Genomic DNA, 27,635 nt, shown 5'->3' with positions numbered 1-27,635 from the left:
CACACACACACACACACACACACACACACACAGTTTTGGGGTTGTGACAGGCTACTTTCTTCAAGTCTGGATTCTAGAGATTGACCGAGGCTGCACATCTACTACATTTATTGGGGGCAGGTCAGTCTCATTTACCATCGCATTATCAGGGTCTAAAAGCACGGCATAAATTTTAGGGAATGAATTAATAAGAAATGAATGTAGGCATGGTATTAGATATTTATTGTTTGTCAGATTCTATAAATGACTCCTTTCATCCTCAAATAATTCTTTGAAAGGAATTCTCTAATCAATCCTATTTTCAACAGTGAGGAAACAGAAGCATTGAGAAATTAAGTAAGGAACTTGCCTAAGGTTATATATACATCTTATAACTGACAGGTACTAAATGGAGACACTCTAACTTAAAGCCCACATTTAAATACAATAATACTTTTTCCCAGAAATAAACACACTGGGACTACAGAGATGGTTCTGTGGTTAGCAATACTTATTATTCTTCCAAAAGAATCTGGGTTTGACTCCTAGGACCCACACTGTAGCTCCTAAGTGAGTGTAATTCCTATTCCAGGGGACTCTTCTTTGCCTTCTGACTCTCATGGACATCTTGGGGTATATGTACATTCAAACAAAACACCCAGATATAAAAAGTAAAAATAGTAAAGACAGAAATGAGAGTATTATGAAATAAATCTGTATATTACTAAGTACATGTAAAGAAATTATACATAAGGCAGTAATGTTTTATTTTATTTTACATGTCTATGGATGGAAAATGACGCATTGCACATATAGACAAAGGCTTTACCACTGAGCTATGATCCAGCTTAAAGCAGGAGTCTCAAGTGTCACACAAGTCAGGTTTCAATATTGTCATCACCAAATTCTCTGGAGCTCAGGGGCAATGGGAAGTGGACAGCTTAATTTCTCAGGAAGCAAAACTCCTCAGCACCCAAAGGAGTCATAAAGAGTCATAGGCAGAGCATAAAAGATATGGTGCCATTCAGCTCTAATCACAAATTGGAGTCCTTGATACAGAAGAAAAACCTTCTATACCCTTCATGCTAATACAAAAGCAAGGTTTAAGGTTTCGTGGTATTGCAGTCTATGAGGAGAATAACCATTGGCACACGTGGATCTATCTGTGTCCTATAGGTTCATCAGAGGCCTCTTAGGTTAATATCTACCTTTGCTGAGGAAAAGGCCTTGTCAGATAAGACCACAGCTAATTTAGAAAAACAACAACAGAAAACTCTATTTTCTGTTTGTCTTGCTCTAAGATATCATTGTTTTAAAATATATGATGTGTATGTATGTCTTTATTACTTCTTGTTTTAAATTTTTTCTTTATGTTATTTTTTGTTGTTGTGTGTTTTTTTTTTTTTTTTTTTTTTTCCGAGACGGGGTTTCTCTGTGTAGCCCTGGTTGTCCTGGAACTCACTTTGTAGACCAGGCTGGCCTTGAACTCAGAAATTCGCCTGCCTCTGCCTCCCAAGTGCTGGGATTAAAGGTGTGCGCCACCACGCCCGGCTCTTTATGTTATTTTTTTCTCTTTGATCATTCTAGAACCAATTCCATAGACGATATAGTTTATGCTTTTAAAAATAGAATGAAGGGCTGGTGAGATGGCTCAGTGGGTAAGAGCACCCGACTGCTCTTCTGAAGGACTGGAGTTCAAATTCCAGCAACCACATGGTGGCTCACAACCATCCATAACGAGATCTGACTCCCTCTTCTGGAGTGTCTGAAGACAGCTACAGTGTACTTACATATAATAAATAAATAAATAAATCTTTAAAAAAATAGAATGAATACATTAGAACATTAGTTAATTATTTGGGAGTGTAGTGATTGAACCTAGGGCCTTATGACAAGATTTATAGTGACAATGCTAGACAAGATTTATAGTGAGGCTGCACTATACCCTCAGCCCTGGGTTATGCTTTGGCTTTGAGTACCTGTATATGATGGAGATCTTGAAGGACAGATGATCAAATCTGATAAAAACAAACTTTTACAAGTTTGCTAACTTGTGAAAAGAATCCCAAGAAACCTAACAAGAAGCCTTTGGGACATGGATAGATGGAACTCTGAGAAGAAAGGACTATGTTTGGATAGAAGAAGCAATATTCTTCCTTTTTTTCTCAGAGTATGCTCATTTCATATGTGTCCACTGGGTCTAGCTGCCAGCCTTTGAGGGACCTAGTGTTTCTCAAGGTTCAGAGGAAATGACTTCTATGGCTGACAGGGCTCCCATTTGGAAAAAGCTTGTTTATAATGTAGTCACCTTTCAACTGGAAGAACACTGTCACCCTCGAGGCAACTCCACAGAAAGCCTGTCACTTCAGGTTGATCCAAGTTTCAGAGAACTTGCTTTGAGGAATGGGGTTAAAAGTTTAGTTTCACTACGCAAGGAAAGCATGCCCAACTGAAGGTGAAGTGTGGGGAATGAAGCAAATGCAGCCTAGAGGCTTGAAAAGACGAAACACAGAGCAGGATCTATAATCTGGTAGTGATGGGAATCTGTGGGGAGAGCCAGCCAAGGGAAAGGGGGCAGCAAGCGTGCATATGAAACCTGACACCACTCTACATTCACACTATGCTGGTGTCAACAGAGTTGCAGAACAGGTATGATGATAGCATTTGAATGAACAAAGGATGGGATGGGAGGGATGCAGTGGGGCACGGAAGGAATTGGTGGGGATTCAAGAACAGTCTTGTTAGAGGGTCCTCTTCCTTTTCTCTGCCTTCTTTTGTTCTGGTCCTGATTTATCAATGCCACATCTTGCCTAAATTAGAATGACAGACACGCCATTCTTAATGACTTGCTCTTAAAATTATTCTGGTATCAGAGACAGAGGCATGCTTAAGCTGTTGTAAGAATACAAGCTTTAGCTGGCATGGTAAAGTTTTTTACTTTGAAACCATCTTTAATAGTAAGAACAGAAATTTTTACTTTGAAACCATCTTTAATAGTAAGAACAGAAATTTGTCCGTGTATATGACTTGTAAAGAAATTGAGAGAAATGAGGCCCTTGCAGCCCTTGGTCATGCCAGGGGAGTGAGTGCAGAGGGCTGGGAGTCTAGAGGAGGTCCTTGCTGTGTCAGCAGCAGCATGGCTAGTCTCTTCCTTCCCCAGGGACAGGCACATCCTCTCATAGGCACACCCACTCACCATTAGCTAAGAACAATCACTCTCTGTGTCACAGCCTGGCCACGCCCGTGGGGGGTTGCAATGCAGGACTGAACGGCCTACCTCTCCCAAGCCACAGTTCACTTCCTTTGTGTGGACTCTTTCTCTGTGTTAGAGGCAAACTTGAGTATGGCCTTCGTGGGTGGGGCGGGGGGGGGGGGAGAGGGTAGCAGGGAGGGGCACAGAACATCACATTTCGAAGGATGGCTAATGAGCGTACATTTTACTTTCAATCTGTCTTCACTGCCTTTTCCCAGAGAAAACAGGTTCTAAAGGTGCCATTCCACAGCCACTCACTGGACACACCTTGACCCTTTCTCTCTGAAGACACCTTGTGCCATTATCTTTAATACTCCATTTTAAACACCTTTAGTTTTGTCATCATGAATATGGATCATGTCAAAGCAGTGCTATCAAATTAGAAAAGGAAAATGTTTCCTACTAACAGTATACAGCACTGACATTAACAATCTACTTCTCTTGTAAAGAATGATTGCATATGCGTGTATGCACGTTGCCTGGCACGTGCCTGCGGAAGGCCGAGGGCGGCTTCTAGAAGTGGGTTCTCTCTTCTTCCCTTTGGATCGTGGGGGTAAAATTCAGGTCATCAGCATTGGCAGCAAGTACCTTTACCCACTGGGCCACTTTCCTGGCTTCTAAATTAGTTCTTAGTATTGAAACTTATGTATTTAGAAATTTCTCTGTCTACTGATCAGTCAATCACGATTAAACAACCATCTTGTTCTTCCTTTGTCTTTTTCCTCCTCCCCAAAGTTCCTATCCTCAAAGAAGTTAGAATCTGGTAAAGGAAGGAAAACACAAAAACAAATGATTCTAACAGGTCTTACAGCAGTGGTTCTCAAACTGTGGGTCATGACCCCTTTTGGGGTCAAATGACCCTTTCATAGGGGTCACCTAGGACCATAGTCAAACACACATTTTTATATTACAATTCATCACAGTAGCAAAATTATGGTTATGAAGTAGCAACAAAAATAATTCCAGGATTGGCGGTCACTACAATGTGAGGAGATGCACCAAAGAGTCCCAGCTTTAGGGAGACTGAGAGCCGATGTCCTAGAGTGTTCAGGGTAATGACAAAGACAGGAGAAATGTTAGTGGCAGTAGAACATTGGTTAGAAAAGGATCCATGAAGAGGATGCTGTCTGAGCTGAGCCTTACAGGGTAGGGGAGCACTTTCATGAGTCGTGTGACTCATGTGACTGTATATGAGCAGGCTAGTCGGCATATGTGGGAGAGTATGCACACACAGTGAACAAGAGACAGGAGGCTGGGAAAAATGGCCTCTGGCTCTAGAATACATACAGGTCTAGGGATTGGGAAAGCAGACATCTTATGGGTATCAAGGATTATTCTGCAAGCCAGACCAATGAGATAGATTTATCCAAGCTATGATCTCCATTTCTAGAATCAGTATTTTCCTGGGTGTATTTTATTCTTGTTTTTCTTTATATAGCAATAGATTTTTGTGGTGAGAATGGTATCTCAAACTTAATTCTCTGTATTCTCACTTGGGAAGTGCCCTGTGGAGTATGCCAGAGAGGTGTATTAGAGAGCTTTGAAGGTTGGCAGCAGGCATTCCAGGAGGGAATTTTCCCAGCCAGCTGGCCAAGGGTGGCCACACTTTGGGTGGTGAGGAGTCCTTACCACTTCAGTCGGTCGGTAGTATTTCAGATCCACAGTCACGTGAACTTTGCCGGTCTCTTTACATCTGCCCACTTCATTTTCATTCTTTCCTTCCCACCTGCAACGAAGACAAACAATCAATTCTTAATTGCTTAGTAGCATGTGGCCATACTGTGATGCTCAGGATGGCTTGCCAGTCTTCTCCCAGCAGGAGGGCATAAGCACATTAACAGAAGGGGCAGGCCCGCCCTCAACCTTGTTATTAGAGCAATTGTGGCTTTCAAAACTTTCTGTATTTGTTTGAAAGGAAGTTTAACCCCCCACCCTGCTTCCATTTAAAGAATATCAAGATGAATTCAAAACTGAGACTTTAGACATAAATAGATTGTGGGGGGAACTGAATAACTTTTAGGGATCTCAAAGAATTTTTATACTTTAAAAGATTCTTTTTAGACATTTATTATGAATTAATTATTGTCATTTATCCACCCCTTTCTTTCATATGTTAGTTAGTATGAGTCCATGGCACCCCATTCCGTGATAAGTTCTGTACCTTGCTGGCTCTATAGTTCATCCCTGCATTATGTCCTTGTGAAGGAGGCCTTACCACCTCGCCACAGATGATGAAGCCTCCCCAAAGCATACAACTAATTGTTCATTTCCTGTCCTCTAGCAAGATTTCCCCTGACTCAGCTGGGATGTTCCTAGACTGGAGCTTGCCTCAGTAAATATCTGCAGTTGACCACAATCAGGAGCCACTATGACCCTCCAGGGGTACACTGAGTGGGCTGCATAAGAGGCTCCTAGGCTTCCAGAGCTTCTCGTGGGAAACTCTACTAATCTGCTTTATGTTTTCATTTTTCACTAAATGGAACAACTAGATTGGGGCCTGGTGGTGCACATCTGTAATTTTAGTTATTTTGGAGGCTGGGGCCTGAATCAGGAGGGTCTTAAATTCAAGGGCAATATAGTGACCTCTCCATCTCTGAAGAAAGAAGACAAGAGAAAGTTCCTGATTTACTGTTGACCTTGGGATTTCTATAATCTAATATCCCAATAAAAGAATATATTATGTGGTTTAAGCTATTTTCATAAAAAATATTTCTTTGGCAAGGAAAGAAAAGAAATGAAAACTCTGGCTAATGTTTGGCTTCGGTGCTGATCCTTAGAATGAGTTTGCTATCAGCTGGGACTCAACGCAGGGCAATTTTGTGTGCTCCTCACATCACTGACCGAAAGGATCAAAGGGAAGAAAAGAACAGTCAATGGTTACTTGACTATGTCACAAATTACTCTGAAAAATGAACATTAAATACTGAAGAATGTTATATATCAAGACAGGTTGAATACAGTCTAGGCTCAAAAACTTTATTTTTGATGAAGTATATGAATATTTTGTCAAGTCACCTCTGCCAAAAGATAAACTTGGCAGCAGAGGGGAACTATTTGTCTCTTGAGGAAACACTCAGTCTGCTGGTTTGTTATTTTCCTAGTGGACTCAAGGCAGATATGAAAATAGTAATAGGACACTATGTTGAACTATATAAATTATATAAGCAGTCATGTCCCATGAATTTTATCTTGATCAACTAAAACAGAAGCATTTGGTAATCTACTAATTAGGCCTAACGTTTTAATGCTGAGTAGATAGTCAGACAAGTAACACAAAGCAGACAATTTCAAAGCATCTTTTTGTCTACATTTCATACTGTTCTAACTGTCCTAGATACCTCTACGACAGGATCTCCAGCTGAGCCAAAGGGTTAACAGAAACGTTTTCTTTTCCCTTTGTAGCTAAGCATTTAATATATGACAAGCAAACTGACTTACTATATACACACAGATTTCACACACTGTACACACACACACTGTACACACACACACACACACACACAGATACATATAAACACCCTCATACTCAATACCCCCTGCTCCATACCACACACACAAAATACAAATACACACAACACACTAACTACATAAATACATGCACACTTAAAAAGATCCCCCCACTGCCCTCTCCCTACCTTTAAACTCATAAATCCTTGGTAAGGCCTCCAGACAGATTGCCATTTGGTCACAGAAAGAAATGAGGGCAGACAAAAAGCTTCAGCCCGATGGACTGCAAACTTGTTTGTAAGAACCCAGAGTGTAAACACTCTGAGCCCTGTACTTTACATACACTATGCTCCATATCCTTCCTTTCTACTCTTCCTTCTTCTACATATCTTCCCCTGTTTCTTCCACATCACCATCTTTTCTTCCAAACCACCCTTTCATTCTGTAAAACCTTTTCTCAAGGGCAGAAAAAGCAGCCAAGGTCAGAGTTGTTCCTGTGATTCAGTGGATCTGGCCATGACCATCTTTTACAGTCACGAAAGAAAACATTTTTATTCCTCTTACATTTATTTACTTACCGTGTGTGTATCTATATCTGTGTGTGGCACTCTTGCGAAATTTTGAGTTTATTCTCTGTTTCCACCATGTGGATTCTAGGGATCAAACTCAGGCCATTAGGTTTGGAGGCAAGCACCTTTCCTGGATGATCCACCTTGTTGGCCAGCATTTCATTCTTATTTATACTTGATTGTTGTAAACAAGAATTTAGAATTGACTACTGTTTCTCATGGTTGGTTTGCTATCACAGCAAATAGTTGAGATGTGTAACACTAGCTAAAAGGGGAAGGCCCCTCCCCACGGCAGGGGCTTCTTATTAAATGCAAAGGCAGATTTAGGGTTACAATGTGTTTGGCACATGTGGTCCAAGGACCTAAGAAGCCTATTTTTTTTTTTTTTGTGGCTATCTGAGCACTATCTTCTGGTCTTCCATCTTGTAAACTGTTTATTACAGTCAAATAGAGTATTTTGCCCTCTATAATTGATTCAGCCATACTGAAGAAGCAAATAGAGCCATGAAATGGATCACAGCAGAACAAGTTCAAAGAAACCACCTTCTCACCTGCACTAGATCTTCATGAGGGCAGTAAGCAAAAGTTTCAGCCAAGGGCCAAAATCATTCAGTTACAATACAAGAAACACTTGTGTTAATATGTGAACCGTCATTGCTACCTTGTCGTACCAAGTGAAGTTGTAACTCAAAGCAGACTTCAGTGTCAATAAAATGACCATGTCTTAACAGGGACTACAGGATTCAGCTAGTTAACAGGAATTACTACTTACTAATTTAGATTGGCAGTTCTTTAGGCACAGATCCTGTATAATTCAATTCTAAAACTTACTTTTTGTAGGAACAACACAATCACTCCAACGAATGAAGTCCTATTAATCTATTAAATGAATATTTTCTTCAGTGGTAAAGCCACTGGCAAGGTACTCATTCTCCTGTAAGCAAATCGTTACCCATGTTCCAGTAAGTGGCCCTAGTGAAAACTAGTGAGCCTCCTCCCCTCTCTGATACACAGCCACACAGCCACACACACACAGCAACACACACACACACACACACACACACACACACACACACACACACACACACGACAAATAGGAGAGACTAGATAGGAAAAGGAAGGGGGTCAGTAGGAGTGTCAGAGGAACAAGAAAAAGTAATGAGGCTGAATATAATAAAAAATTACACAGTCCAAGTATATAAAAATGCCACAATGAAGCCTATAATTATACATATAATTATGTATAATAGGTGCTAAAACCAAACATTAAAAAACTACTAACTTATGAGGCTAGGAATTTCGTGTGGCTCAGGGTACAGCACTTGCATTTCATGTTCAAGGTTCTGGCTTTCATCCCCAGCACAATAAGAGAAGAAATCTAGTCATCCAAAAGTCCTGTTGAGGTAACAAGAGCAAGGCCAACCAAGAAATTCAATTTCAGGACAATTGCACCTGATGACTTGAGAGGCAACACTTTTCTTAGTAACTGAAATGTCCCAGAAACTCAATATTTATTCCTCAGACATGAAGGAGGAGTCAGTGCCTAGTTTAGGAAATGATACAAGAGGGGGTCCTGGAAGACTGGCCAGCATCTGAAGAGGAACAATAACATGTATACTTCACTTGGTCCTCAGCTTCCTTTCAAAATTAACAAATTCACAAGTACTGAAAGAACAGGGAAGAGACTAGAAGACTCAAATTTCAGAAGCTAGAAGACATGAGGATGAGTGTTGAAGACTCAGTAGAAGCCACAGGTGGCTACCTGAGAATGGACCTGTTTGCATTTCAGAAACCCCAGCATGCTCAGGGAGAGCAGCTAGCCCCTCATCTCCTCATGTTTTCCCACTGGGCAACCGCTTCACCCAGCTGGATAAAGGAGGTCACTGGCCTGAAGGTCACAGGTCCAGGAAAGGGAAGGGTCTAGACACTGAAAATGGAAAAAATTTAGTGAATGCTGAGGACTGAGATTCTTGTCCATATTCCAGCAGATGGCAGTCAGGTCTACTTCCTTCCATGGAGTAGACTAAGAGGGCATCAAACTTTATACCTCAATGGCCATGTCAGGCCACCTCATAGTGACATACACAACTATAGGTAAGTTCTAACTATGTCTTCAAAATTCCCATTTAGCTTCTTAATCCTCATTTTCAAATGTAACAGAAAGTCAAGGATTACTAGACCAGGTATGTGAGAAAAGCCACATATTTTGAGGAAGGCTGAACAACAAAACAAAAGAAAAAACTACGACAAAGCCAGCAAGAAAATAAACAAAAAACACTTGGAGGAAATAGAATGAGCAGAAAAGAATTAAGAAAAAACTAAACTAGCCGGGCGTGATGGCGCACGCCTTTAATCCCAGCACTCGGGAGGCAGAGGCAGGTGGATTTCTGAGTTCGAGGCCAGCCTGGTCTACAAAGTGAGTTCCAGGACAGCCAGGGCTATCCAGAGAAACCCTGTCTCGAAAAACCAAAAAAAAAAAAAAAAAAAAAAAAAAAAAAAAAAAAAAGAAAAAAAAAAAAAGAAAAAACTAAACTAAACCTTCACACATACTACCATTCATATACTCAGGGACATAGTAAAGCTAGCAAACACAGTAAAAACTACTATATTTAAAAAAATATATAGGGCTGAAGAGATGGCTCAGCGGTTAAGAGCACTGACTGCTCTTCCTGAGGTCATGAGTTCAATTCCCAGAAACCACATGGTGGCTCATAACCACCTGTGATGGGATCTAATGCCCTCTTTGGTGTGTCTGAAGATAGCAATGGTATACTCATATACATAAAATAGTTAAATCTTTAAAAGAAAAAGTACAAAATTTCTTGAAACACAAGAAATTTTAAAACTTGAATAAGAAAACAAGGAACTCAAAATTGAAGATCTCTCCTAAAAAATAGTACAAAAATGTATAGACATAAGAAAAGAAATTCAACAGAAGCCAGTATAATAAATTTCCAGTTCGATAGTGCATAAGAAATGGAACATGCTAAATTATCATAGGGAAGAAGGAAGTTAAGAGAATTTCAAAACTGTATAGGGGAGTAGTATAATAGGATTTCTGGGAAGAAAATATAGAAAATCAGAACAAAGTGAATTATCTTAAAATAAATTGATCAGAGCAGAAGCACATGCATTTGTAGACAGAGAGTGACCACATCATAGGCGGGTCTAGACCCCGCCTGACATGAACTTTCACATTTCTGAATGAAGAAACAAAGCCAGGAGTCAGACTGCTCCTGGAGGCTCAGCTTAACACTGCAAATACAAGGGTAATAGAGGAGTGCTTCCAAAGTTCTGAACTAAAATTATTCCGACTCTGGAAGCAGTGAGTGTATGATGCTAATTCTGAGACACACTAGAGGATATTTTGATATATTCCTGGAGTTTTGTCAGCAAATAGGGGTTCCAACTTAAGAGAAAAGCTGTGAGCTTATTAGATGTGTGTGGAGAAGTCTATGAATGTTGATCTTCTTGCCAGTCCAGACTGAGTCAGACCAAGTTTCTGTTTGACAAAAACATGGCAAACAGGCTAACATGTGTGATCTGAAAACCTTAATAGGTAATTTAGAAAGTGAGTACAATGTTTAGGGTGAAGTTAGTGATAAATACATAGAAAATGAACCAAAAGGATAAAATACATCTAAGATGGGTATGATAAACAAATGATAATTGGTCATAAAAGCAAAACTGGTCATATTTTTCTGAAGGTTTAGTCATGAAAAGAGAGTATTGAGTTAACAAAAAATTAAACAATAATAATAGAGTAGTAAGAAAATGAAGGTTTGGGGCATATGTAGGAAGAGAGAACAATGCTGTCATGTTGGACAAGAAAAGTCAACAGATAAATGCCTAAAAGGGGAAAACCAAGACCCTGAACCACATCATTTAGAAGCACAAGTGTAAATGGCAAGATATTTCATATGAGAAAGAAAGAAAAGTAGAATGGAGTAAATAATTAAATCAAGACTATTTACCAGAGTAGAACAAGACACATTTCCAACACAAAATGCTAAGAGTTCCTAATAACACAAGAGGCTGGCTAAGAAGATGGAGGGGGGGGTATGAATTGTGACAATTTTTGGAGAAAGAATGGAGATTAAATTATGTGCTTAAAACAACAACAACAAAAACAACTAACAGTTTGTAAGTTGAAGTAAGAAATGGAGTAAGAAAATCATAAATAATGAGCTTGACAAGGCTTGGGCCATGATAGGCCAGCTCTTCCTGGCAGTCCTTTTCCATGGCATATGAAGACATTCTGAAATGATCTATGAGGGACTTCATCCTGCCTAGTCAGAAATTTTCTCCAGGTATAGGCTTTCTGACTCCTCCTAGGTCTTCTGAAATTTTGCCTTTGACAAGGGGTAGGCTAATGCCTTTGGAGGCATCAACATGCTGGCAGCTATAGCACCTGAGGAAACATCTTGTAGGCAGGAGGCTGAGTTTGTAAGAAGCCTGGGGAGGAGCTGCCTGTAAGAGGCAGGCCAATGGTACAGTGTGACCTTAGAGATCTAGTAGCAATATCCCATGTCAATGGCCAGAAATGAAGGAGAATGAGGGACTAATAGAAAAGTTGTTGGCACAGGATGCTGAAGCTTTGAAATGAAGTAGAAAAGGGACTCTGGGCTGCCTATTGTCAAAGTAGAGGGCAAGGGGAGGAAGAACAGTGTGGGTTAGAGGGGTTCAGGCCCAGTATCCTGGGGATGGCAGGGGGAGGGCAGAAGGAGAGCTTGATTCCAGAGAGAAGAGAGGGGAGTAACCAGACCTAGCTGTAGCCTGCCCTGATGTTAGAAGACAGTACTTGTCTACTTGGCCCTTTGTAGATACTGGTTTATCAGCCACATACACTCTTTCTCATTGATGCTGAAATAGAGAACAGCCTTCCTTATCCCTCCTCAGAATTCTCCTATGACATTAAAGACAATAATCTCTCATAAGGGGTTCTGGCAGCAAGAAGTCCAGCTGTTTATGTTGTGATTAGTGAACAATAACGACAAAATGTAAAATTTAAATCAGCCTGAATATACAAGGTGCTCCCTAACTGTTAACAGTTATCCTGCTATTGTATTAGGCCCTTAAGAATGTTAACTGTTAAGTTCTGCCACCTATCAGACACCTGAACTTAAACTTTGTGTTAAACAGCACAAAGAAGTTCTGAGGGCTGAATGATGTATGGGAGCCACAAGGACAAGGGGCACTGAAACCAAGACAGCAAGGCCAGGGCTTGGGGTGGGGCATCAGCTTGGACTCAGGTGCCTTTCCTCCTGTGGCTAGCATGAGATGGTGGGGCTAGTGCCCTATGAGAAGGGCACTACATTTGTGTGTGTGTGTGAGAATAGGTCATGTCTAACATTTTTAATAAAGATGTTCCATTCTTTCCTCATCCTCTATCAGTATGACTGAGACACTGCTGAAGAGGGAAACTGCACTTTCAAATCACCTTTTCTTATGCTTTATCTCCAGGAAATACATCAGACTGATTTGTATAAAAAGATGTGGGTGCCTATAGAGCGAATGGCAAGAGATGAAAAGAACAAGAGGGCAGGGATGATTCTCCTCAGCTGAAACTTGCAGGCAGAGACTTCTAAGTGCTTCTGCCCTGAGATGACAGGACTGCTGACCATACTCTGTGGTTTGCTTTACTTATTTTCTTTTATTTGGTTGGGGTGTCACTACACACACCAAAGGGTACAGGTGGAATTGTTATGCTTCACAAGAAGCAGAATGTTAATCTTCCTACAGGTCTGGGGGAGGAATGCCTCTCACCCCAGCACTGGCCTGTAGTGACCTCTATACACATTTGCCTTCCTCTCATCTCTACAAATCTGTGCTCCAGTCACTCTGTTAAGCCAGGTACTAGATCTGAGATCTGTCTTTCAGGAGCTTAGAGCTTACTGCCACACAATCCCCTGAGTGAATGATGGCTGGAGACAGACAGGATACTGTTAAGGCCCAGAAGAGGCAGAGCTGCTGAGGTGAGGGTGTTGGCAAAGGAAAATGTCTGAGCTAAGAGCTGAGAGCTGAGTGGGCAGTAGTTGGGGAAAAGAGGGGATTGTAGGAGTCATAGCTCTTTGTGTGCCCACGTGGTCAAGCTGGTCCACCCAGCTCACCAGCTTACTTGGCAAACACAGTTTATTGGCATATGTTGTGGTGCATTTCTCATGGGACCCACCCACCTAGGCTGCTTTCCCTCCTCTCAACTCCTCTCATCCACATCTCCCATTTGGGTATGAGTTGGATTCAGTCTGTCCTTCTGCACACATCTATCTCATCTTGATCATGCTGCTATGACTTCAGGATTGATGTCATTTGCAAAAGGCCACATCAGTATGTTCATATTTATAAATTATGTGTTCGTATTAACTGTTACCCAATCATAAGGACAAAAAATATCTTCTGATTCTCTATGCTGAGCTTGTCTTTGAAAAAAAAATGAGGAGAGCAAAGACATAGTCACTGAGCATCTACATGTGGTAAGTATGTGCTGGGAGTCAGGTGCATAACAGCTACTTCAGGACCTACTAGATTCTAGGTTAAAAGCCAGAAGCAATCTGCTACCTACTGATCTGAAGCAACTGTAAAGGGACTAGAATTAGGGTTGCCTATGCAGAGCACCTATCACATACAGCTCAAACCAGACCTTAGATACAACAGTGGTCCAAAGACTGTATCACATTTTAATGGATTAAAACTCCAAGAATCTTAGAAGTTCTTAGAACTAAGTAACAACAGCACTTAGACTCTTTGGGGAGGAGATAGGACACGGGGAGTAGGGAAGTGGCACGGGGGAAGCAAAAGAGGAGAGAGAAAGGTGAAAGGAAGGGGATGGGATGGGAACTGTCTTAAATGAGAGCTTGGAGGTTAAGTGAACGTTAAATAGAGTAGACACATTTGGAGGCACGCATCTCTGTAGACTCTAGAATGTTCAGAACTGGCAGTTCTACCTAGGGATAATTCCTAGTTCTAACAGCAGCTTCTGAGTCACCGGGATGAGTGAGAGGGACTAGATTTTTGCATTGGAGGCCCACACTCAACTCGATTAGATAGTACACAGCAAAGGTTTGGCAAGCTGCTGAAGTGGGATCCAAGCTCCCAGAGAGCTCCGAGCCGGATGGTCTAAAAGGCACCTTTGAAGGCACCCAGGGAAATGCAGAGCCACAGGGATTCTCCCATATTCCCTAAGCAGAGAGCCCTTGAAAGCCACTGTTCATCAATAACTAATGGCTGAAAGGGTTGTTCTTTAAAATGCAAATGAACAGTCACAGGCCTAGTAAACTTAAGGAATAGTTCATAGTAGCAACCTGGACATGGGGCACTAGACTTGCAACTCGGAACTTTCATGCATTGGCCTGCTTCCTTTATACATCCTTACACAACCCCAGGGCCATTCTCTATAGGATAGTGTCTAGAACTTCTGTCTACAAGGAACACTGTCTCACATGTGTAAGCACACAATAGAACTTCTTAACTTAGGAGGGTATGAGAAATGGATTATTTTTTAATTATACAATGATTTTTTTCCCTGTTGCTCTCTACTGGCAATCTAAATTGAACACATCTTTATTCCCAACAGCAGATGTAGATTTTCGCACACTACCGTTATCCTTACGATTTTTTCCAGAACAAAAACAAACAAACAACCCCCTCCACACACACACACACACACACACACACACACAAATTAACGAGAAAACTAGGCAGGTATTTGCTTTTTATCCTATCATTTCAGCTGCAGGAGAGAAGTGTCTCCTTTCCCTGTTACTTAGTAATAGATAGACATGAAAGTAAACAAAACAAAACAAAAACAAAAAACCATAGTAAACAGAGCCCCTATTATGCAACCATCCTCCTGTAATACTCCTAGAAGAAGATAGGTCCTTCCATAAGGTTCCCAATACAAATGTCTACATAAAAATATAAGCATCATAAATTTTATCAGGATATGCTATAGTAACTTAAGCTCGAATTACTGTCATGTTTTCTAATAGGTTCAAAGCAAAAATTACTCATATGGTAATATGCATGTAATTCTAGTATATGGACAGTGGTATGGCTTGAATCATACCTCCTCCTCAAGTTTACTTTTTCAATGCTTGCTTACCAGCTGTAAGCATTATCTTGGGAGGTTCAAGAAATTTAGGGAGGTTGGGTCTACATGGAGGATGTAGGTTACTGATGGTAGGATCTGTGGTACGTTATTTATCCCTGGTCACATCCTGTTTTGTTTTCTGCTTTCAGGCTCACCATTAAATTAACGGCTATCTTCTGTCACATTCTCCTGCTATTATAATGTTCTGATCAAATACATGGCCCAAGAGGGCATGGCTGGAACCCTTTGAAACTATGAACCCAAATAAATCCTTCCTTCTTTATTTCCATCAGGTAATTTATCACAGCAATGAAATAAGTAATTAATACAGAGCACTTATTTGCAAATCCTTTTCAGTGAACATTAGCATGTATGCTTTCTATTTTTTTTTTTTTTCGAGACAGGGTTTCTCTGTATAGCCCTGTCTGTCCTGGAACTCATCTGTAGATCAGGTTGGCCTCGAACTCAGAAATCTGCCTGCCTCTGCCTCCCAAGTGCTGGGATCAAAGGTGTGCGCCACCACCGCCCAGCTTGTATGCTTTCATAAACAGTAGAACAACTGGGAAGAGACAACAGATCTCAAAACAGTTAAATAAGAATGTTCCAGATACTGATTGCTGTACCTGATAAGGAATAGTCATGTACGATCAGATTGCAGAAAGATTCAAGACTCTAAGGAAACTAAGCATGGGAGGCACAGAAGGCAAATACTCTTGACACAGGCTTTTCAGCTGAGGGTAGCACTGCAGAAGCTAGAACCTTTGGCTATTATCCTATGTCTGATCGAACCCTGCTGATTCTGTCTTTTGAGTCAATCCCATTCCTCTTTCTCCATGCCTGAAGCTGAATCCAAATTCTTATCTCCCCTTTTTTTCAGTAGAGCAGCTTGCACGCCTCTAGGGAGGTAGCATTATGGCTGCCTGCAAGCTCAACACTATGCCTGGGTGAATCATGCTAATCATGAGCATAGAGAAATCAGAGTAATGCTGAGCAAGGCTGGAAGGACCTCTGGCCCAGGCTGGCTTTGGGGAACACCCATTTGTACTCAACTGAATATTTATAGAATGCCTACCGTGGCAGCTGTTGTGAGCACTGAGGTTATGAGACAGATGCTGGTACTGTGCAGTTCCTCCCACCTGCAGACCCAAGAGGGCAAGGAGGAGCTGAGCCACTTTGGAGAGGTGTTGAGGTTTAGGAGACTTGCCTCTAGTAAGTCTAGAAGCACTTAGAGCACTTCTCAAGCACTTAAGATTAAACTACTCAAGGAAAACTGCCCTCCCAAAGCCTTTTAGGTCTTACTTTACCAGAATTCCAGTTCTTGAAAGCCCTCAAAGCAAGTGTAGCTTCTTTGTTCTCTCATATTCAGCTGGTGCTGTCTTAGATGTGTGTAAGCCCAGCACTGCTGCCTTGTCTGTCAGTAACATGGCTAAGTCTTTCACAAACTCTGATGCACTCTACAAAATTATAAAAGAATATGTCAGGAAGAATGGGAAATGCAAGTAACTCGGAGTGTCTCTGTGGTGGCTGTATGTGTGCATGCATGTGTGTGAGTGAATGTGTATATATGTGTGGATATGTGGTATATTATGTTTGTGTATGTGTGCATATGTATGTGTGCATATGTGTATATATGTGTATGTGCAAGCATGTGTTTATATATTTGTGTATGAATGTGTGATGTACATGTGTATATGTGCATGAGTGTGGTATATGTGTGTGTGTGTATATATATATATATATATATATATATATATATGTGTGTGTGTGTGTGTGTGTGTTTGTAAGCATAGCATGTGCATATGTATGTAATGTGTATATGTCTATGTGTGTGTGTGTTTGTAAGCATAGCATGTGCATATGTATGTAATGTGTATATGTCTATGTGTGTGTGTGTTTGTAAGCATAGCATGTGCATATGTATGTAATGTGTATATGTCTATGTGTGTGTGTGTGTGTTTGTGTAAGTAGTGCTAAGTATCTAACTTAGGGCTTTAAAGCCTAGAAAAGCACTTTACCTACCAGTGCTTAGCAATAGCCCATTAAGGGTGCCACTTGAACCAGAAATTGTACAGTTGGGTCCCAGCTCTTCCACTTTTAGTGAGAAGGACACTGAACCTCTTGCCTAGTTTTTCTCCTCATTTAAACAGTTAGTTCTGGAACTAACCTGTATACACATGCAGCTTTTGTCTACCTAACACCTTTCTTTAGAAACAGCACCCTGCTACTGGCAACGATTCTGTTCCCCTCCCATCTAACTATTTACTCTCCATGGTGCTGTCCATCACAGACTTCCTTCCCTGACCACAGGATGAAGCCTGGGATCCAGCCTCACAGTTCGGCTATGGAGAGCAGTGTGCTGATGATCACAAGACACAACTATCCTTTTCAGTCATCATTCCAGTCATTAACAGCAGATTCTGTAATAGAGCTTAAGCTTGGTTGGGCACTGATAGATACTATTAGCCTTTACCTCTCTTTACCTCACCTCTGTGGTAGACCCTTAGTAACACCCTGTTGTAGCTGGGAAAACAGACAGGGAGGAAAAAATAGCTGCCCTAGAAAGTCATCAATCTGGGATTCCATCCCAGGAAAGTGACACTGAGCCTGGCCTGCAACCATAGTGTTTCAGCACATGTGTGCAGATAGGGATGAGTGCTTTTAAATGGAACTGCTTAGGCCATGAGATAAACTAAGTATCCTTGGGAGAAAGAAATGCATATAGCAGTCTCCCTAACCCTTCACACCCTAAGTCTACTGAAAAGCCTGCAGTCAGAGTGCACTGAACTCAGAATACTCTTTTGTCCTACACACACGCACACACACACACACACACCCCTATGATAAGGTTTGAAAGCTGCAACAAGAGATTGACAAGTATTGAATGAAACAGAACACGTATAATATATAACAACATTACCTGCATTACCACTCGAGTTTAAGAGCCATTATTAAGTAAAAAAAGGATAACTTGAGCCTGACAGTTAATCAGAAAATCAGTTGTGGCTACTACTCAACTACATGGTAGGGAGCAGAGACAGTTCAGGTACACTGGACAAAGTGATGATCTTTATCTTGGCAAGATACACATTGAGTGAATTTCATATTGCTACTTACACTTCTGAATTGTCTATCTGTGGAAAGTTTCACTCAATACTAATAAAATTCAGAAATTGACACTGCAGATATGGGGGAATGACTACATGCCTGAAGTCCTTAAAAGCATGTTTCTCACATCATGAAAAACAGCCATCTAAGATTTCTCTAGGCCTAGTGTGCCTTCTTTATCTAGTTTTGTCGATCTTTTTTACTATATGGATATTATTTCCAAGAAAGGCTCACTGCCCCTTTAAAAGCTCACAGCTATGGCTCACAGCAGGCTGGATTCAAACAGATGGCATTGCCTCTGTTTTCCCTGAGATTGGTATGCTGATGTATGGGGCTGAAAAAACAAACAGTGAAAAATAAGTTGTAGATAGTATGGTTTTATTAGGTGGGTGGGAGGAATAAGTTTATATAATTTGGGCAAACTATAGGTTGACTATCACTTTATCTGAAATGTCTCAGACTAGAATTTTGAGCACTTCTTTGGAGGGATTCTAGAGTATTTACACTTACATAAAGTAAGATATGTACCTGAATAAATTAAGTAAATTAAAAGTTCATTTATCTTTCACACACATCATATGTGCATAGCCTGGCAGAAAATTTATTATGTATATTTGCAAAGTCAGATGACACTTTTCAGATGTTTTTCCTTCTATCACAGAAGTCCTCAGGAACTGAAATCAGGTAGTCAAGCTTGGCCATGTGCCTTACCTGTTAAGTCATCTCAGCAGTGATGGTAATTTTAAACAGTGTTTTTAGGATAGCCGTGTTTAATATGACTACTCATGTGAGGTCAAATGTGAGATTTTCCTCCTGCCTGAAGAACATCCGTTGGGAGAATGTGGTTCTAGGCTCTCAACTCCAAGGATAAAACAGAAAACTTGAAACAGACACAAGATAATTAGGCAAATATCAAGAGTCACCAGTGTAAATGGCTGCAACTCTGAGGGCCCATCTTACAGAGACACCTCATATGCATCCCCCCTTCCAAAAAAGGGTGATAAAGCTTTGAATTCTACCAGAGTTATAGACAATTAAAGTCAATGTTTAGCATACCATTAAAAGTTGTTATATTTTATTCTATCATCTCAAGCACCAGAAAATGGTGGTTGGCAACACTTTCAGAAGAGCTCAGTGCCAAGAATTTCTATCAGAGTCTAGGGACACTGACTATGCTACCTTACTAGGCTTTCTCTGCAGAGGAGAAGCCAGGATTGGCAAGGCGGTTGGTAAGGAGTCATATGAACTACAGGAGGGAGGCCAGGTCCCAGTGGATACTTTCTCTTGTGTAGGATTTTAATATAAATCTGAAGATTATGCTTGGGAGGAGAGTGTGTATATTGCATATGAAAGACGCTTGGTCAGTCCTCTATCCAAGACTAAAAACTAAAACTAAAAAAAATATACATAAAAATCAAGCTTACAAGATTTTGGGTAAAACAAAGTTAAACAGTTTTTTGACTTTTGATTATGTTTTGGTAGCTCTCTCTGAGTGGATTGCCACACAGTATTTTCTAAATGAACTAGACCTTAGAATAGCATCCTATTTTGGGAAAGACAACAAGATGTCAAGAAATAAGAACTGAGCCTCATGTCTGCAGGACAGAAGACCAGTGATGACTGTGTCAGGTGTCATTTCCAGGGAAGAAAGGAAGCTGTCCTGCATTTTCCAGGAAAGTGACTTCATTGGAGATACATTCATAAGCCTGTCCTCAATTTTTAAAAAATGTGCTTGAAATGATTTTTTTTTTACTATAAAAGCATTCATGCTAATTTGGGAAATAGATGGTGGTAGAGAGTGGGGGAGGTTTGGAGAGATAGCATTTGATGCTCTTATAGAAGATTGGGGTTTGATACCCAGCATCCATATGGTGGTTTCAACCACCTATAACTCCAGTTCCAGGGGATCCAACAATCTCTTCTGACCTCTTCAGGTACTGTGCAAATAAGTGTACATATACACAAGCAGGCAAAACACCATACACATAAAATAAAATAAATCTAAGAAAAAATTTCAAAGAAGAAAAGTATAGGGCAGAAAGCTAAAGTCAACAGAGACTTCCATAAAACCTGGCATGTTTTCTTGTGGTCTGTCACATGCACGTTTGCAGAGCAGTCAAACCATGTCTACACCTGTGTTCTGCTTACTTTTTCATTCAATGTCACTATAACCATGGTTTATTGTATTTGTGTTCCCATGGCACTATTTTCCATAGTTACATAATAAATTAACTTACACACTTCCATGATGATGTCTTAGACATTCCTCACTTTCTATTTGTACAAAATCCATTAGATTGAGGTACAATCCACAAGCTGAAAATGTGTAACAGATACGTAGTGTGGTGAGTTCTGAAACACTCGGGTACTCCTGTAACCACCACCACAATCAAGCTCAAAATTCCTGCCATCCAGAACATCCCCAGCCACTCATGTCAGATTTAGGTATGTGTTTCTTATGTTGTGATTTGGTGTGGGAGATGGCTATTTACCCAGAAGTCATTTTTGGACAAACATTGATTGGTTTTATGGCTTACCAGTTCATCTTTGTTTAAACAGTATTTAAATCACACAGTCCTAATTAAATCATACAGCTTGTACTTCCTTGTGTCTTATTATTTCATTTAGGCATAATTAAGATTTTAATGATTCATTGATATTGTTACACATATCAATAATTTATGCTTTTTCTTCACTGAGTAATGTTACATTTGATTAAATATTGGGGGAGATGATGTGTAATTAGAAATAACTTAGTTATGCATATTCACAAGCTGCAAAGTATATGTTTTCAATATTCCCCAGTAAAAGTCAAGGATTGTTGGTGGCATAGTAAATATTGGTTAGATTTTAAAAGAAAGCAAAACTATTTTTCAAATTGCACACTATCATTGATTTCACTATTCTCATATCTTAATTAATATTTAGCATAGTTATAGATGGTTTTTGTATTCTGGCCATTCTAACAGGAGAATGTTGGTATTGATTTATAGTTTCCATGTACTTTACTCAAATATCCAATTATACTGACCCTATTTTTCTTGCACAGATATTTATACAAAACTTTGCTCATTTTTTTTTAAGTACACTCTTTTTTTCTTTTGAGACAAAGTCTTGACCTTGTTCTTTTGCCTTGACCTTCTTAATTCTGGAGCTACAGCTATGTACAACAATGTTGGACTTGAGTTATCTTCTTATTGTTGAATTATTGGAGTTAAAAATTTCAATTTAATTATTTCATTACACACACACACACACACACACACACACACACACACACATCCATCCCTTTTCTTTCAGACCATGGCCTCAAGTTTTTATTTTGTTACAGGTCACATTCAAAGAACAGAGATTTTTAAAGTCATATTCCTAATTTTATAAAACTACCATTTTCTCTTTCAGTCCTGGTCTCACACAAGGCTGGCAGGCACTAACTCTGACCTAACACCACAAATCACCATTTAAAAATGTCTCTTGCCTTTCCTGGCATAGGAAATCTTTACCTTTATTCCATATTGACCTATATGTTCAACAAGAACATGTACACAACATAAATGCTAAAAAAAGTGATAAATTAAACCATAAAATATAAAGTATTTGCTATTTGGAAAAGTACCATAACAAAATTGGAGAGGTAATGCAACAGATTAGGATACTATATATATCAAACATGAGAACTCATTAACCAGAACTGGAGAGAAGGCTCAGTGGTTAAGACCATGTTCAATTCTTGCAGAGGACCTGAGTCTGGTTCCCAGCACCCACAACTGCTTATAATTCCAGCTCCAGGAGATCCAATGGTCTTTTCTAGACTCTGAGTTCATCTGCAGTCACAGGCATAACTCGTACACAAACACATAATTAAAAAAGTAAAATTAAAAACGTCAAAAATTCAAATTACTAACAAAACCATTAAAAAAGCTACCAAAATAATGAACCTTTTTTTAAAACTATATTTTCACCTAGATGGCTTTTAGTTTTGTGTCTTAACACTCAGATCTGTGATCCATTTTCTATGATATGAAATGTCTGCTAAGTCCCACCTCCTCCCACCATTTCTGCAGTGTTGAGCACCATCTGCTGAAAAGACAATCTACTTCCAACTAAATCACGTTGACATCTTTGCAAGAATCCAGTTGACCACATAAACATGGATCTCCTTATGCAATTTTTATTGCATTCTGTTGGTCTGTGAGTGCGGCTACATGACAACACCATACAGCTCAAGTTTTAAAGGAATCTTAAAATGTAGCAGTAAGTATTCCCCAGTTGTGTTCTTTTCTAAAACAACTCTGCATTTCCATGTGAAATTTATGTGCCTCCCATTCCCTTCTCTTTCATCTGAAGATCTTGCTTGCTGTGTAGCTCAGGCTGGCCTCACTTTTACAACCCTCTTGCTTCAGCTTCCCTGGTGGCAGGAATACAGATGTGATCTACCAGGCCAGAATCAGCTTGTTAATTTCTACTTTTAAAAACACCACATGGCTTTGACTGGATTGCATGAAATCTATTGATTCATTTGAAAACAGCAATCAACAATGAGTTCTTCAAGCCAAAACCATGATGCTTCTGTAGCCTTGTCTTTTGGCTGCATTGTGGGTTCTTTTTTTTCCCACCCTTTCAACCTCCTAACACAAGATAGGAGAGAAAAAGTGGATAGAAAGTAAAGTGACATTATCGTTAGACTGCTTCCTGCTGATTAGGGTCATTGAGTTCCTTGGGGCAAGTTTGATCTTCCCTGTCATGATACCTGCATTTTTCTTTTTCTTTGACAATGACTACTTAGCAAACTAGCACCAACCAACAACCCACCCTGGCTCTTGGGGCCCTAACATTTATATACGCTCTGAAAGTTCCCAGAATTCTGAAAGTCATACAACCACAGAAACTATCTGCAGCTGGCAAAATCATGCCCATGCTAGAGCACAAGGCAAATCATAGTCAGCTGTTGTGGACAATCTGAAGCAGTCTCATATTCCATACTTGGGATTAAAATGATAACATATTCTTATAATACTTCTGTGTTAAAAGAAGCTAAAATGCCAAAATTGTCACTATATATTTCTCATTATTCAGGGTTTTGACAAAGTCTTCTAAAATTTGATGACACAAATGTTTCACGTGTTGTTAAATTCACCACTGAAAGTGTCATGTTTTCTAATGTCCTGTGAGTGGCATTTTTATTTCAGTTATAATTGTCTGCTGTTTTTATACTTAAATATAATTGAGTTTTTATATATGGACCTCCATCTTATGAGTGTGTTAAACAACATACACAGGACCCTTGGCTTGATCTCTAGCACAGCACACCTCTGTAACCCTAGGACTCTGGAGGGAGAGGTGACAGAATTTAAGTTCTAGGTTATCCTCCATTTCTTAGAGAGCTGGAGACTTGCCTGGGCTACATACCTGTCTCAGGAAAACAAAGCAATACAGCAAACAAAAAAAGCAAGCCTTTCTTTTTAGCATGTCTTTCCCTGGTTTTGACATAGTGCACTGATACTTCCTCGTATATACTCTGCTTGGGATTTACTATGAGTCCCAGACTAACACTTTCATTCAGTCGGGGAAAATGATTCTTAATTCTTTTTGTGCAAACCCCAAGAGCCCGTGACTTCAGTGACACCCCACCCCACCCCATTTCTTGGTAATTGCCCCACATGAAACTTCTTTTCCCTCCTAACTATTCTTTCCCTTGTATGCTTCTTTTGGATCATTTCTACCACTGTGTCTACACATTCTCTGTGTTGTTTCCAGTATGTAATTTGCTCAATGTCAATAGTAAAATTGTTATTACAGATGCTTAGTGCTTTATCTCTATAAGTTTCACCTATTTTTAAATATATGTTCTCTCTGAGATGCGTATGTCTTTCTGAAAATAAACAAACACAGTTTTAACAGGTTTCTTAATGTCTTTGTGTGTTTACATCCTTCTCATTAGTCCTTAGTCTGATTTTATTGTTTGCTATTCTGGCTGTGAATTATGTGGTTATGTTTTCTTGCTTTCTGACATACTACTAAAACCTGAATATAATGAATTCATTGTAGTCCAGTGTCAAGATTTTACCATTTCCTTTGATGATTGCTAGGTTTCACAATGCCCAAATGCTGTTATTTGTATTCTATTAGATCCTCTGCAAACCTCTATTGAAACTCTGTTTGTCTGTTCTAGCATTTCCTGTTAAGGTTATCTTATCTTTAAGACATAGTCTTCTGAAATCTTGATTGTACCCAGTTCTCCTCAGAATGGTTCATACAGATGCCTGAATCTAGTGTTGGGTGAATCTGAGGAAGCAGACAGACCTCTGTGCAGATCTCTCTCTCTCTCTCTCTCTCTCTCTCTCTCTCTCTCTCTGCGTGTGTATTCCATCTTTCTAAAGCTCTGCACCACAAAGTCTAGGTCCTTCAGACTTTTAGGGAACTTTTTATCTTGGGGGGACCCTTTCTAAACTCACAATTCACTACAACCACAGGAAGGGGCTCAGAGAAATTCAGAATTCAACCCTGATATTCTACTAGGGACCATAGTCCTGTATTGTCTCTGTCCAATACTAAAATAACTGTTTCATGTATTTTATCTAGTTTACCAGTTAAAAGGTTAAGTGTAGCAGGCATTGGGATGCATGCTTTTACTTTCAACACACTGGGAGGTGGAGGCAGGGGCGGAGGCAGAGGCAGAGGCAGAGGCAAGAGAATCTCTGTGGATTCAAGGATAATCTAGTCCACACAGAGTTCCAGGACTGCCAAGGTTCTGTAGAGAGACCACATCTCAAAAAGACTGCCAGGGTTCTGTAGAGAGACCACGTCTCAAAAAACCAACCATAAGTAAATAAAAATAAAAGCTGTAGTCTAGTTTCCTATATTTCAACATGGATAGATACCATAATTCTTTTATATGTTTTAAAAAAAATCTTGGAAAAATAGTTTGTCTGCACTTTAAAAAATTAAATGTATTACCACATCACACACAAACTCTACACCCAAATATAACACATAAAAGAACTGAAGGCAGGACCAACACAGACATTTGTGAATTAATATTTACATTAATATTGTTGGCCATACAACCTCAGGAGATAGGAGGTTGGAGGGACCCTCCAGAATGTACCAGCGACCTGGTAGGTGAGAGACTCTCAGGACTCAAAAGAAGGGATCTTAGATGAAATGCCAGACAGTAGGGAGAGGGTACTTATAGAGTCCACCTCCAGCAGGAAGACAGGGCATCAAATGAGAGAGAGGGGGCCCATCCCATAGTCACAACTCATAATTGCTCATGTATGGAAGAATTACAGGGATGGAAATGGAGAGGAGCCTGAGGAAAAGAAGGTCCAGGGACAGGCCCAAAGTGGGATCCAGCTCAAGGGGAGGTCCCAAGGCATAACACTATTACTGAGGCTATGGAGCACTCACAAAAAGGGACCTAGCATGACTGCACTCAGGAAGACCCAACAAGCAGCTGAAAAAGTCAGATGCAGATATTTGCACACAACCAATGGACAGAAGCAGCTGACCCCTGTTGTTGAATTAGGGAAGGCTGAAAGAAGATTAAGAGAAGGGTGATCCTGTAGGAGGACCAGCAGTCTCAACTAATCTGGACTCCTGAGATCTCTCAAACACTGGACCACCAAACAGGCAGCATACAAAAGCTGATATGAGGCTCCCAACACACATACAATAGAGGACTGCTGGGTCTGTGTTCATTCAGAGATGGTGCACCTAACCCTCAAGGGACTGATGGCCTCAGGAAGTTTAGGTGTCAGGAGGGTGGTAAGTGGGGACATCCACGTGGAGACAGAGGGTGGGGAGGAGGTATGGGATGTGGAATAGTTGTAGGGTGGATGGGGGGATAAAATATGGAGTGTAAAAAATAAATTAATTAATTTAAAAATATTGTTGATAATATGAACTAACCAGTACCCCCAGAGCTCCCAGAGACTAAAGAGTACCAACCAAAGAGTACACAAAGAGCTCATGGCTCCAGCTACATATGCAGCAATGGATGGCCTAGTCAGTTATCCGTGGGAGGAGAGGCCCTTGGTCATGTGAAGGCTCTATGCCCGAGTGTAGGGGAATGCCAGAGCCAAGAGGTGGGAGTGGGTGGGTTGGTGAGCATGGGGAGAGGGAGGGAATAAGGGGAGAGGGTTTTTGGAGGGAGACCAGGAAAGGGGATAACATTGGAAATGTAAATAAAGAAAATATCCAATAAAATAAAATATTGTTGGCCATAGCTTGCAAGGTAAAAGAAATCAGGGGTCCATCAACAGAGGAATGGATAACAAAATATTACCTATAACCACAATAGAATAGTATTCAGTCATTTTGTCTTTAAGAAAAAAGATCTTGCTAGATATGTAGTTCAGACTGGCTTGTACCCCTAGTATTCCTGGTATCTCCTGCAGTTGAGGGGTTACAGGCTTATACTACACCTAGCTATTTGTCAGTCTTTAAAAAAGAAAGAAACAGAAAGAAAATGAAACACTACCACATAGATGAATTTTTAAAGCATTATGATAAGAGCAAAAGGACAAATTGAAGGATTACACTGCCAGGAGCTGTTTATAACAAGCAAATTCACAGAGATGGACAGTAGAATAGAAATTACTAGGTAGCAGGAGAAAGGAGAATAAAAAGGAAATATTGTTTTTATTGTTTAATGTAAATGAAAAGTTTGGAAAATGGATAGTGGTGATGGTCATAAAATATTGTAAATGTAATAAATGTCACTAAACTGTAAAGTAATTCTCTGTAGGGATTTATCACATTGCTTGCTTATTCTAAAAAACATTGTGCAATGCTTCAAGCATGAGTGGTCCATCGTGCTTCTCTAGGTGAGACTGTATGAAGGACAGCATAGCAACCCCTAGGACACAGATGGAATTGGGAGGCTAGATGGAAGCAGTATATTAGTCTGGGGTTCCAGGAATTGATAGATTATCACGTTTGTGTTTATGTGTCATTACTTGTAGCAAATACACACAAATACAGGATGACGGAGTATTAAGTCATAGCTATTCCTAATGGTCCAGGGAAAAGAAAAGTATGACGCATATGAAACTTTCCTGTGGAATTTTAATGGTTAGAGATTATTAAAATATAAAATAAAAGCTGGTAGTGGTGGCGCACACCTTTAATCTCAGCACACAGGAGGCAAAGGCAGATAGGAGGATCTCTTGAGTTTGAGGACAGCATATTC

The 27,635-nt window shown here is 40.1% G+C and overlaps 1 protein-coding gene across 1 annotated transcript in view; it reads right to left on the bottom strand.

Annotated features, from left to right (window-relative positions):
- The window catches only part of Gmds (GDP-mannose 4,6-dehydratase), a 531,248-nt gene that overhangs the window by 94,006 nt on the left and 409,607 nt on the right, over window positions 1-27,635 (bottom strand). Inside the window, exon 9 of the mRNA XM_021180416.3 lies at window positions 4,862-4,958. Within this exon, the coding sequence (XP_021036075.1) occupies window positions 4,862-4,958 (97 nt within the window). The remainder of the gene's footprint in view (window positions 1-4,861; window positions 4,959-27,635) is intronic.

This window comes from Mus caroli, unplaced genomic scaffold (genome assembly GCF_978045245.1).
Source record: "Mus caroli unplaced genomic scaffold, Mus_caroli_1 scaffold_15, whole genome shotgun sequence".
NCBI classification, from domain to species: Eukaryota; Metazoa; Chordata; class Mammalia; order Rodentia; family Muridae; genus Mus; species Mus caroli.
Note: the sequence above shows the minus strand (reverse complement) of the source record. Positions and strands in the feature narration are given on the sequence as shown.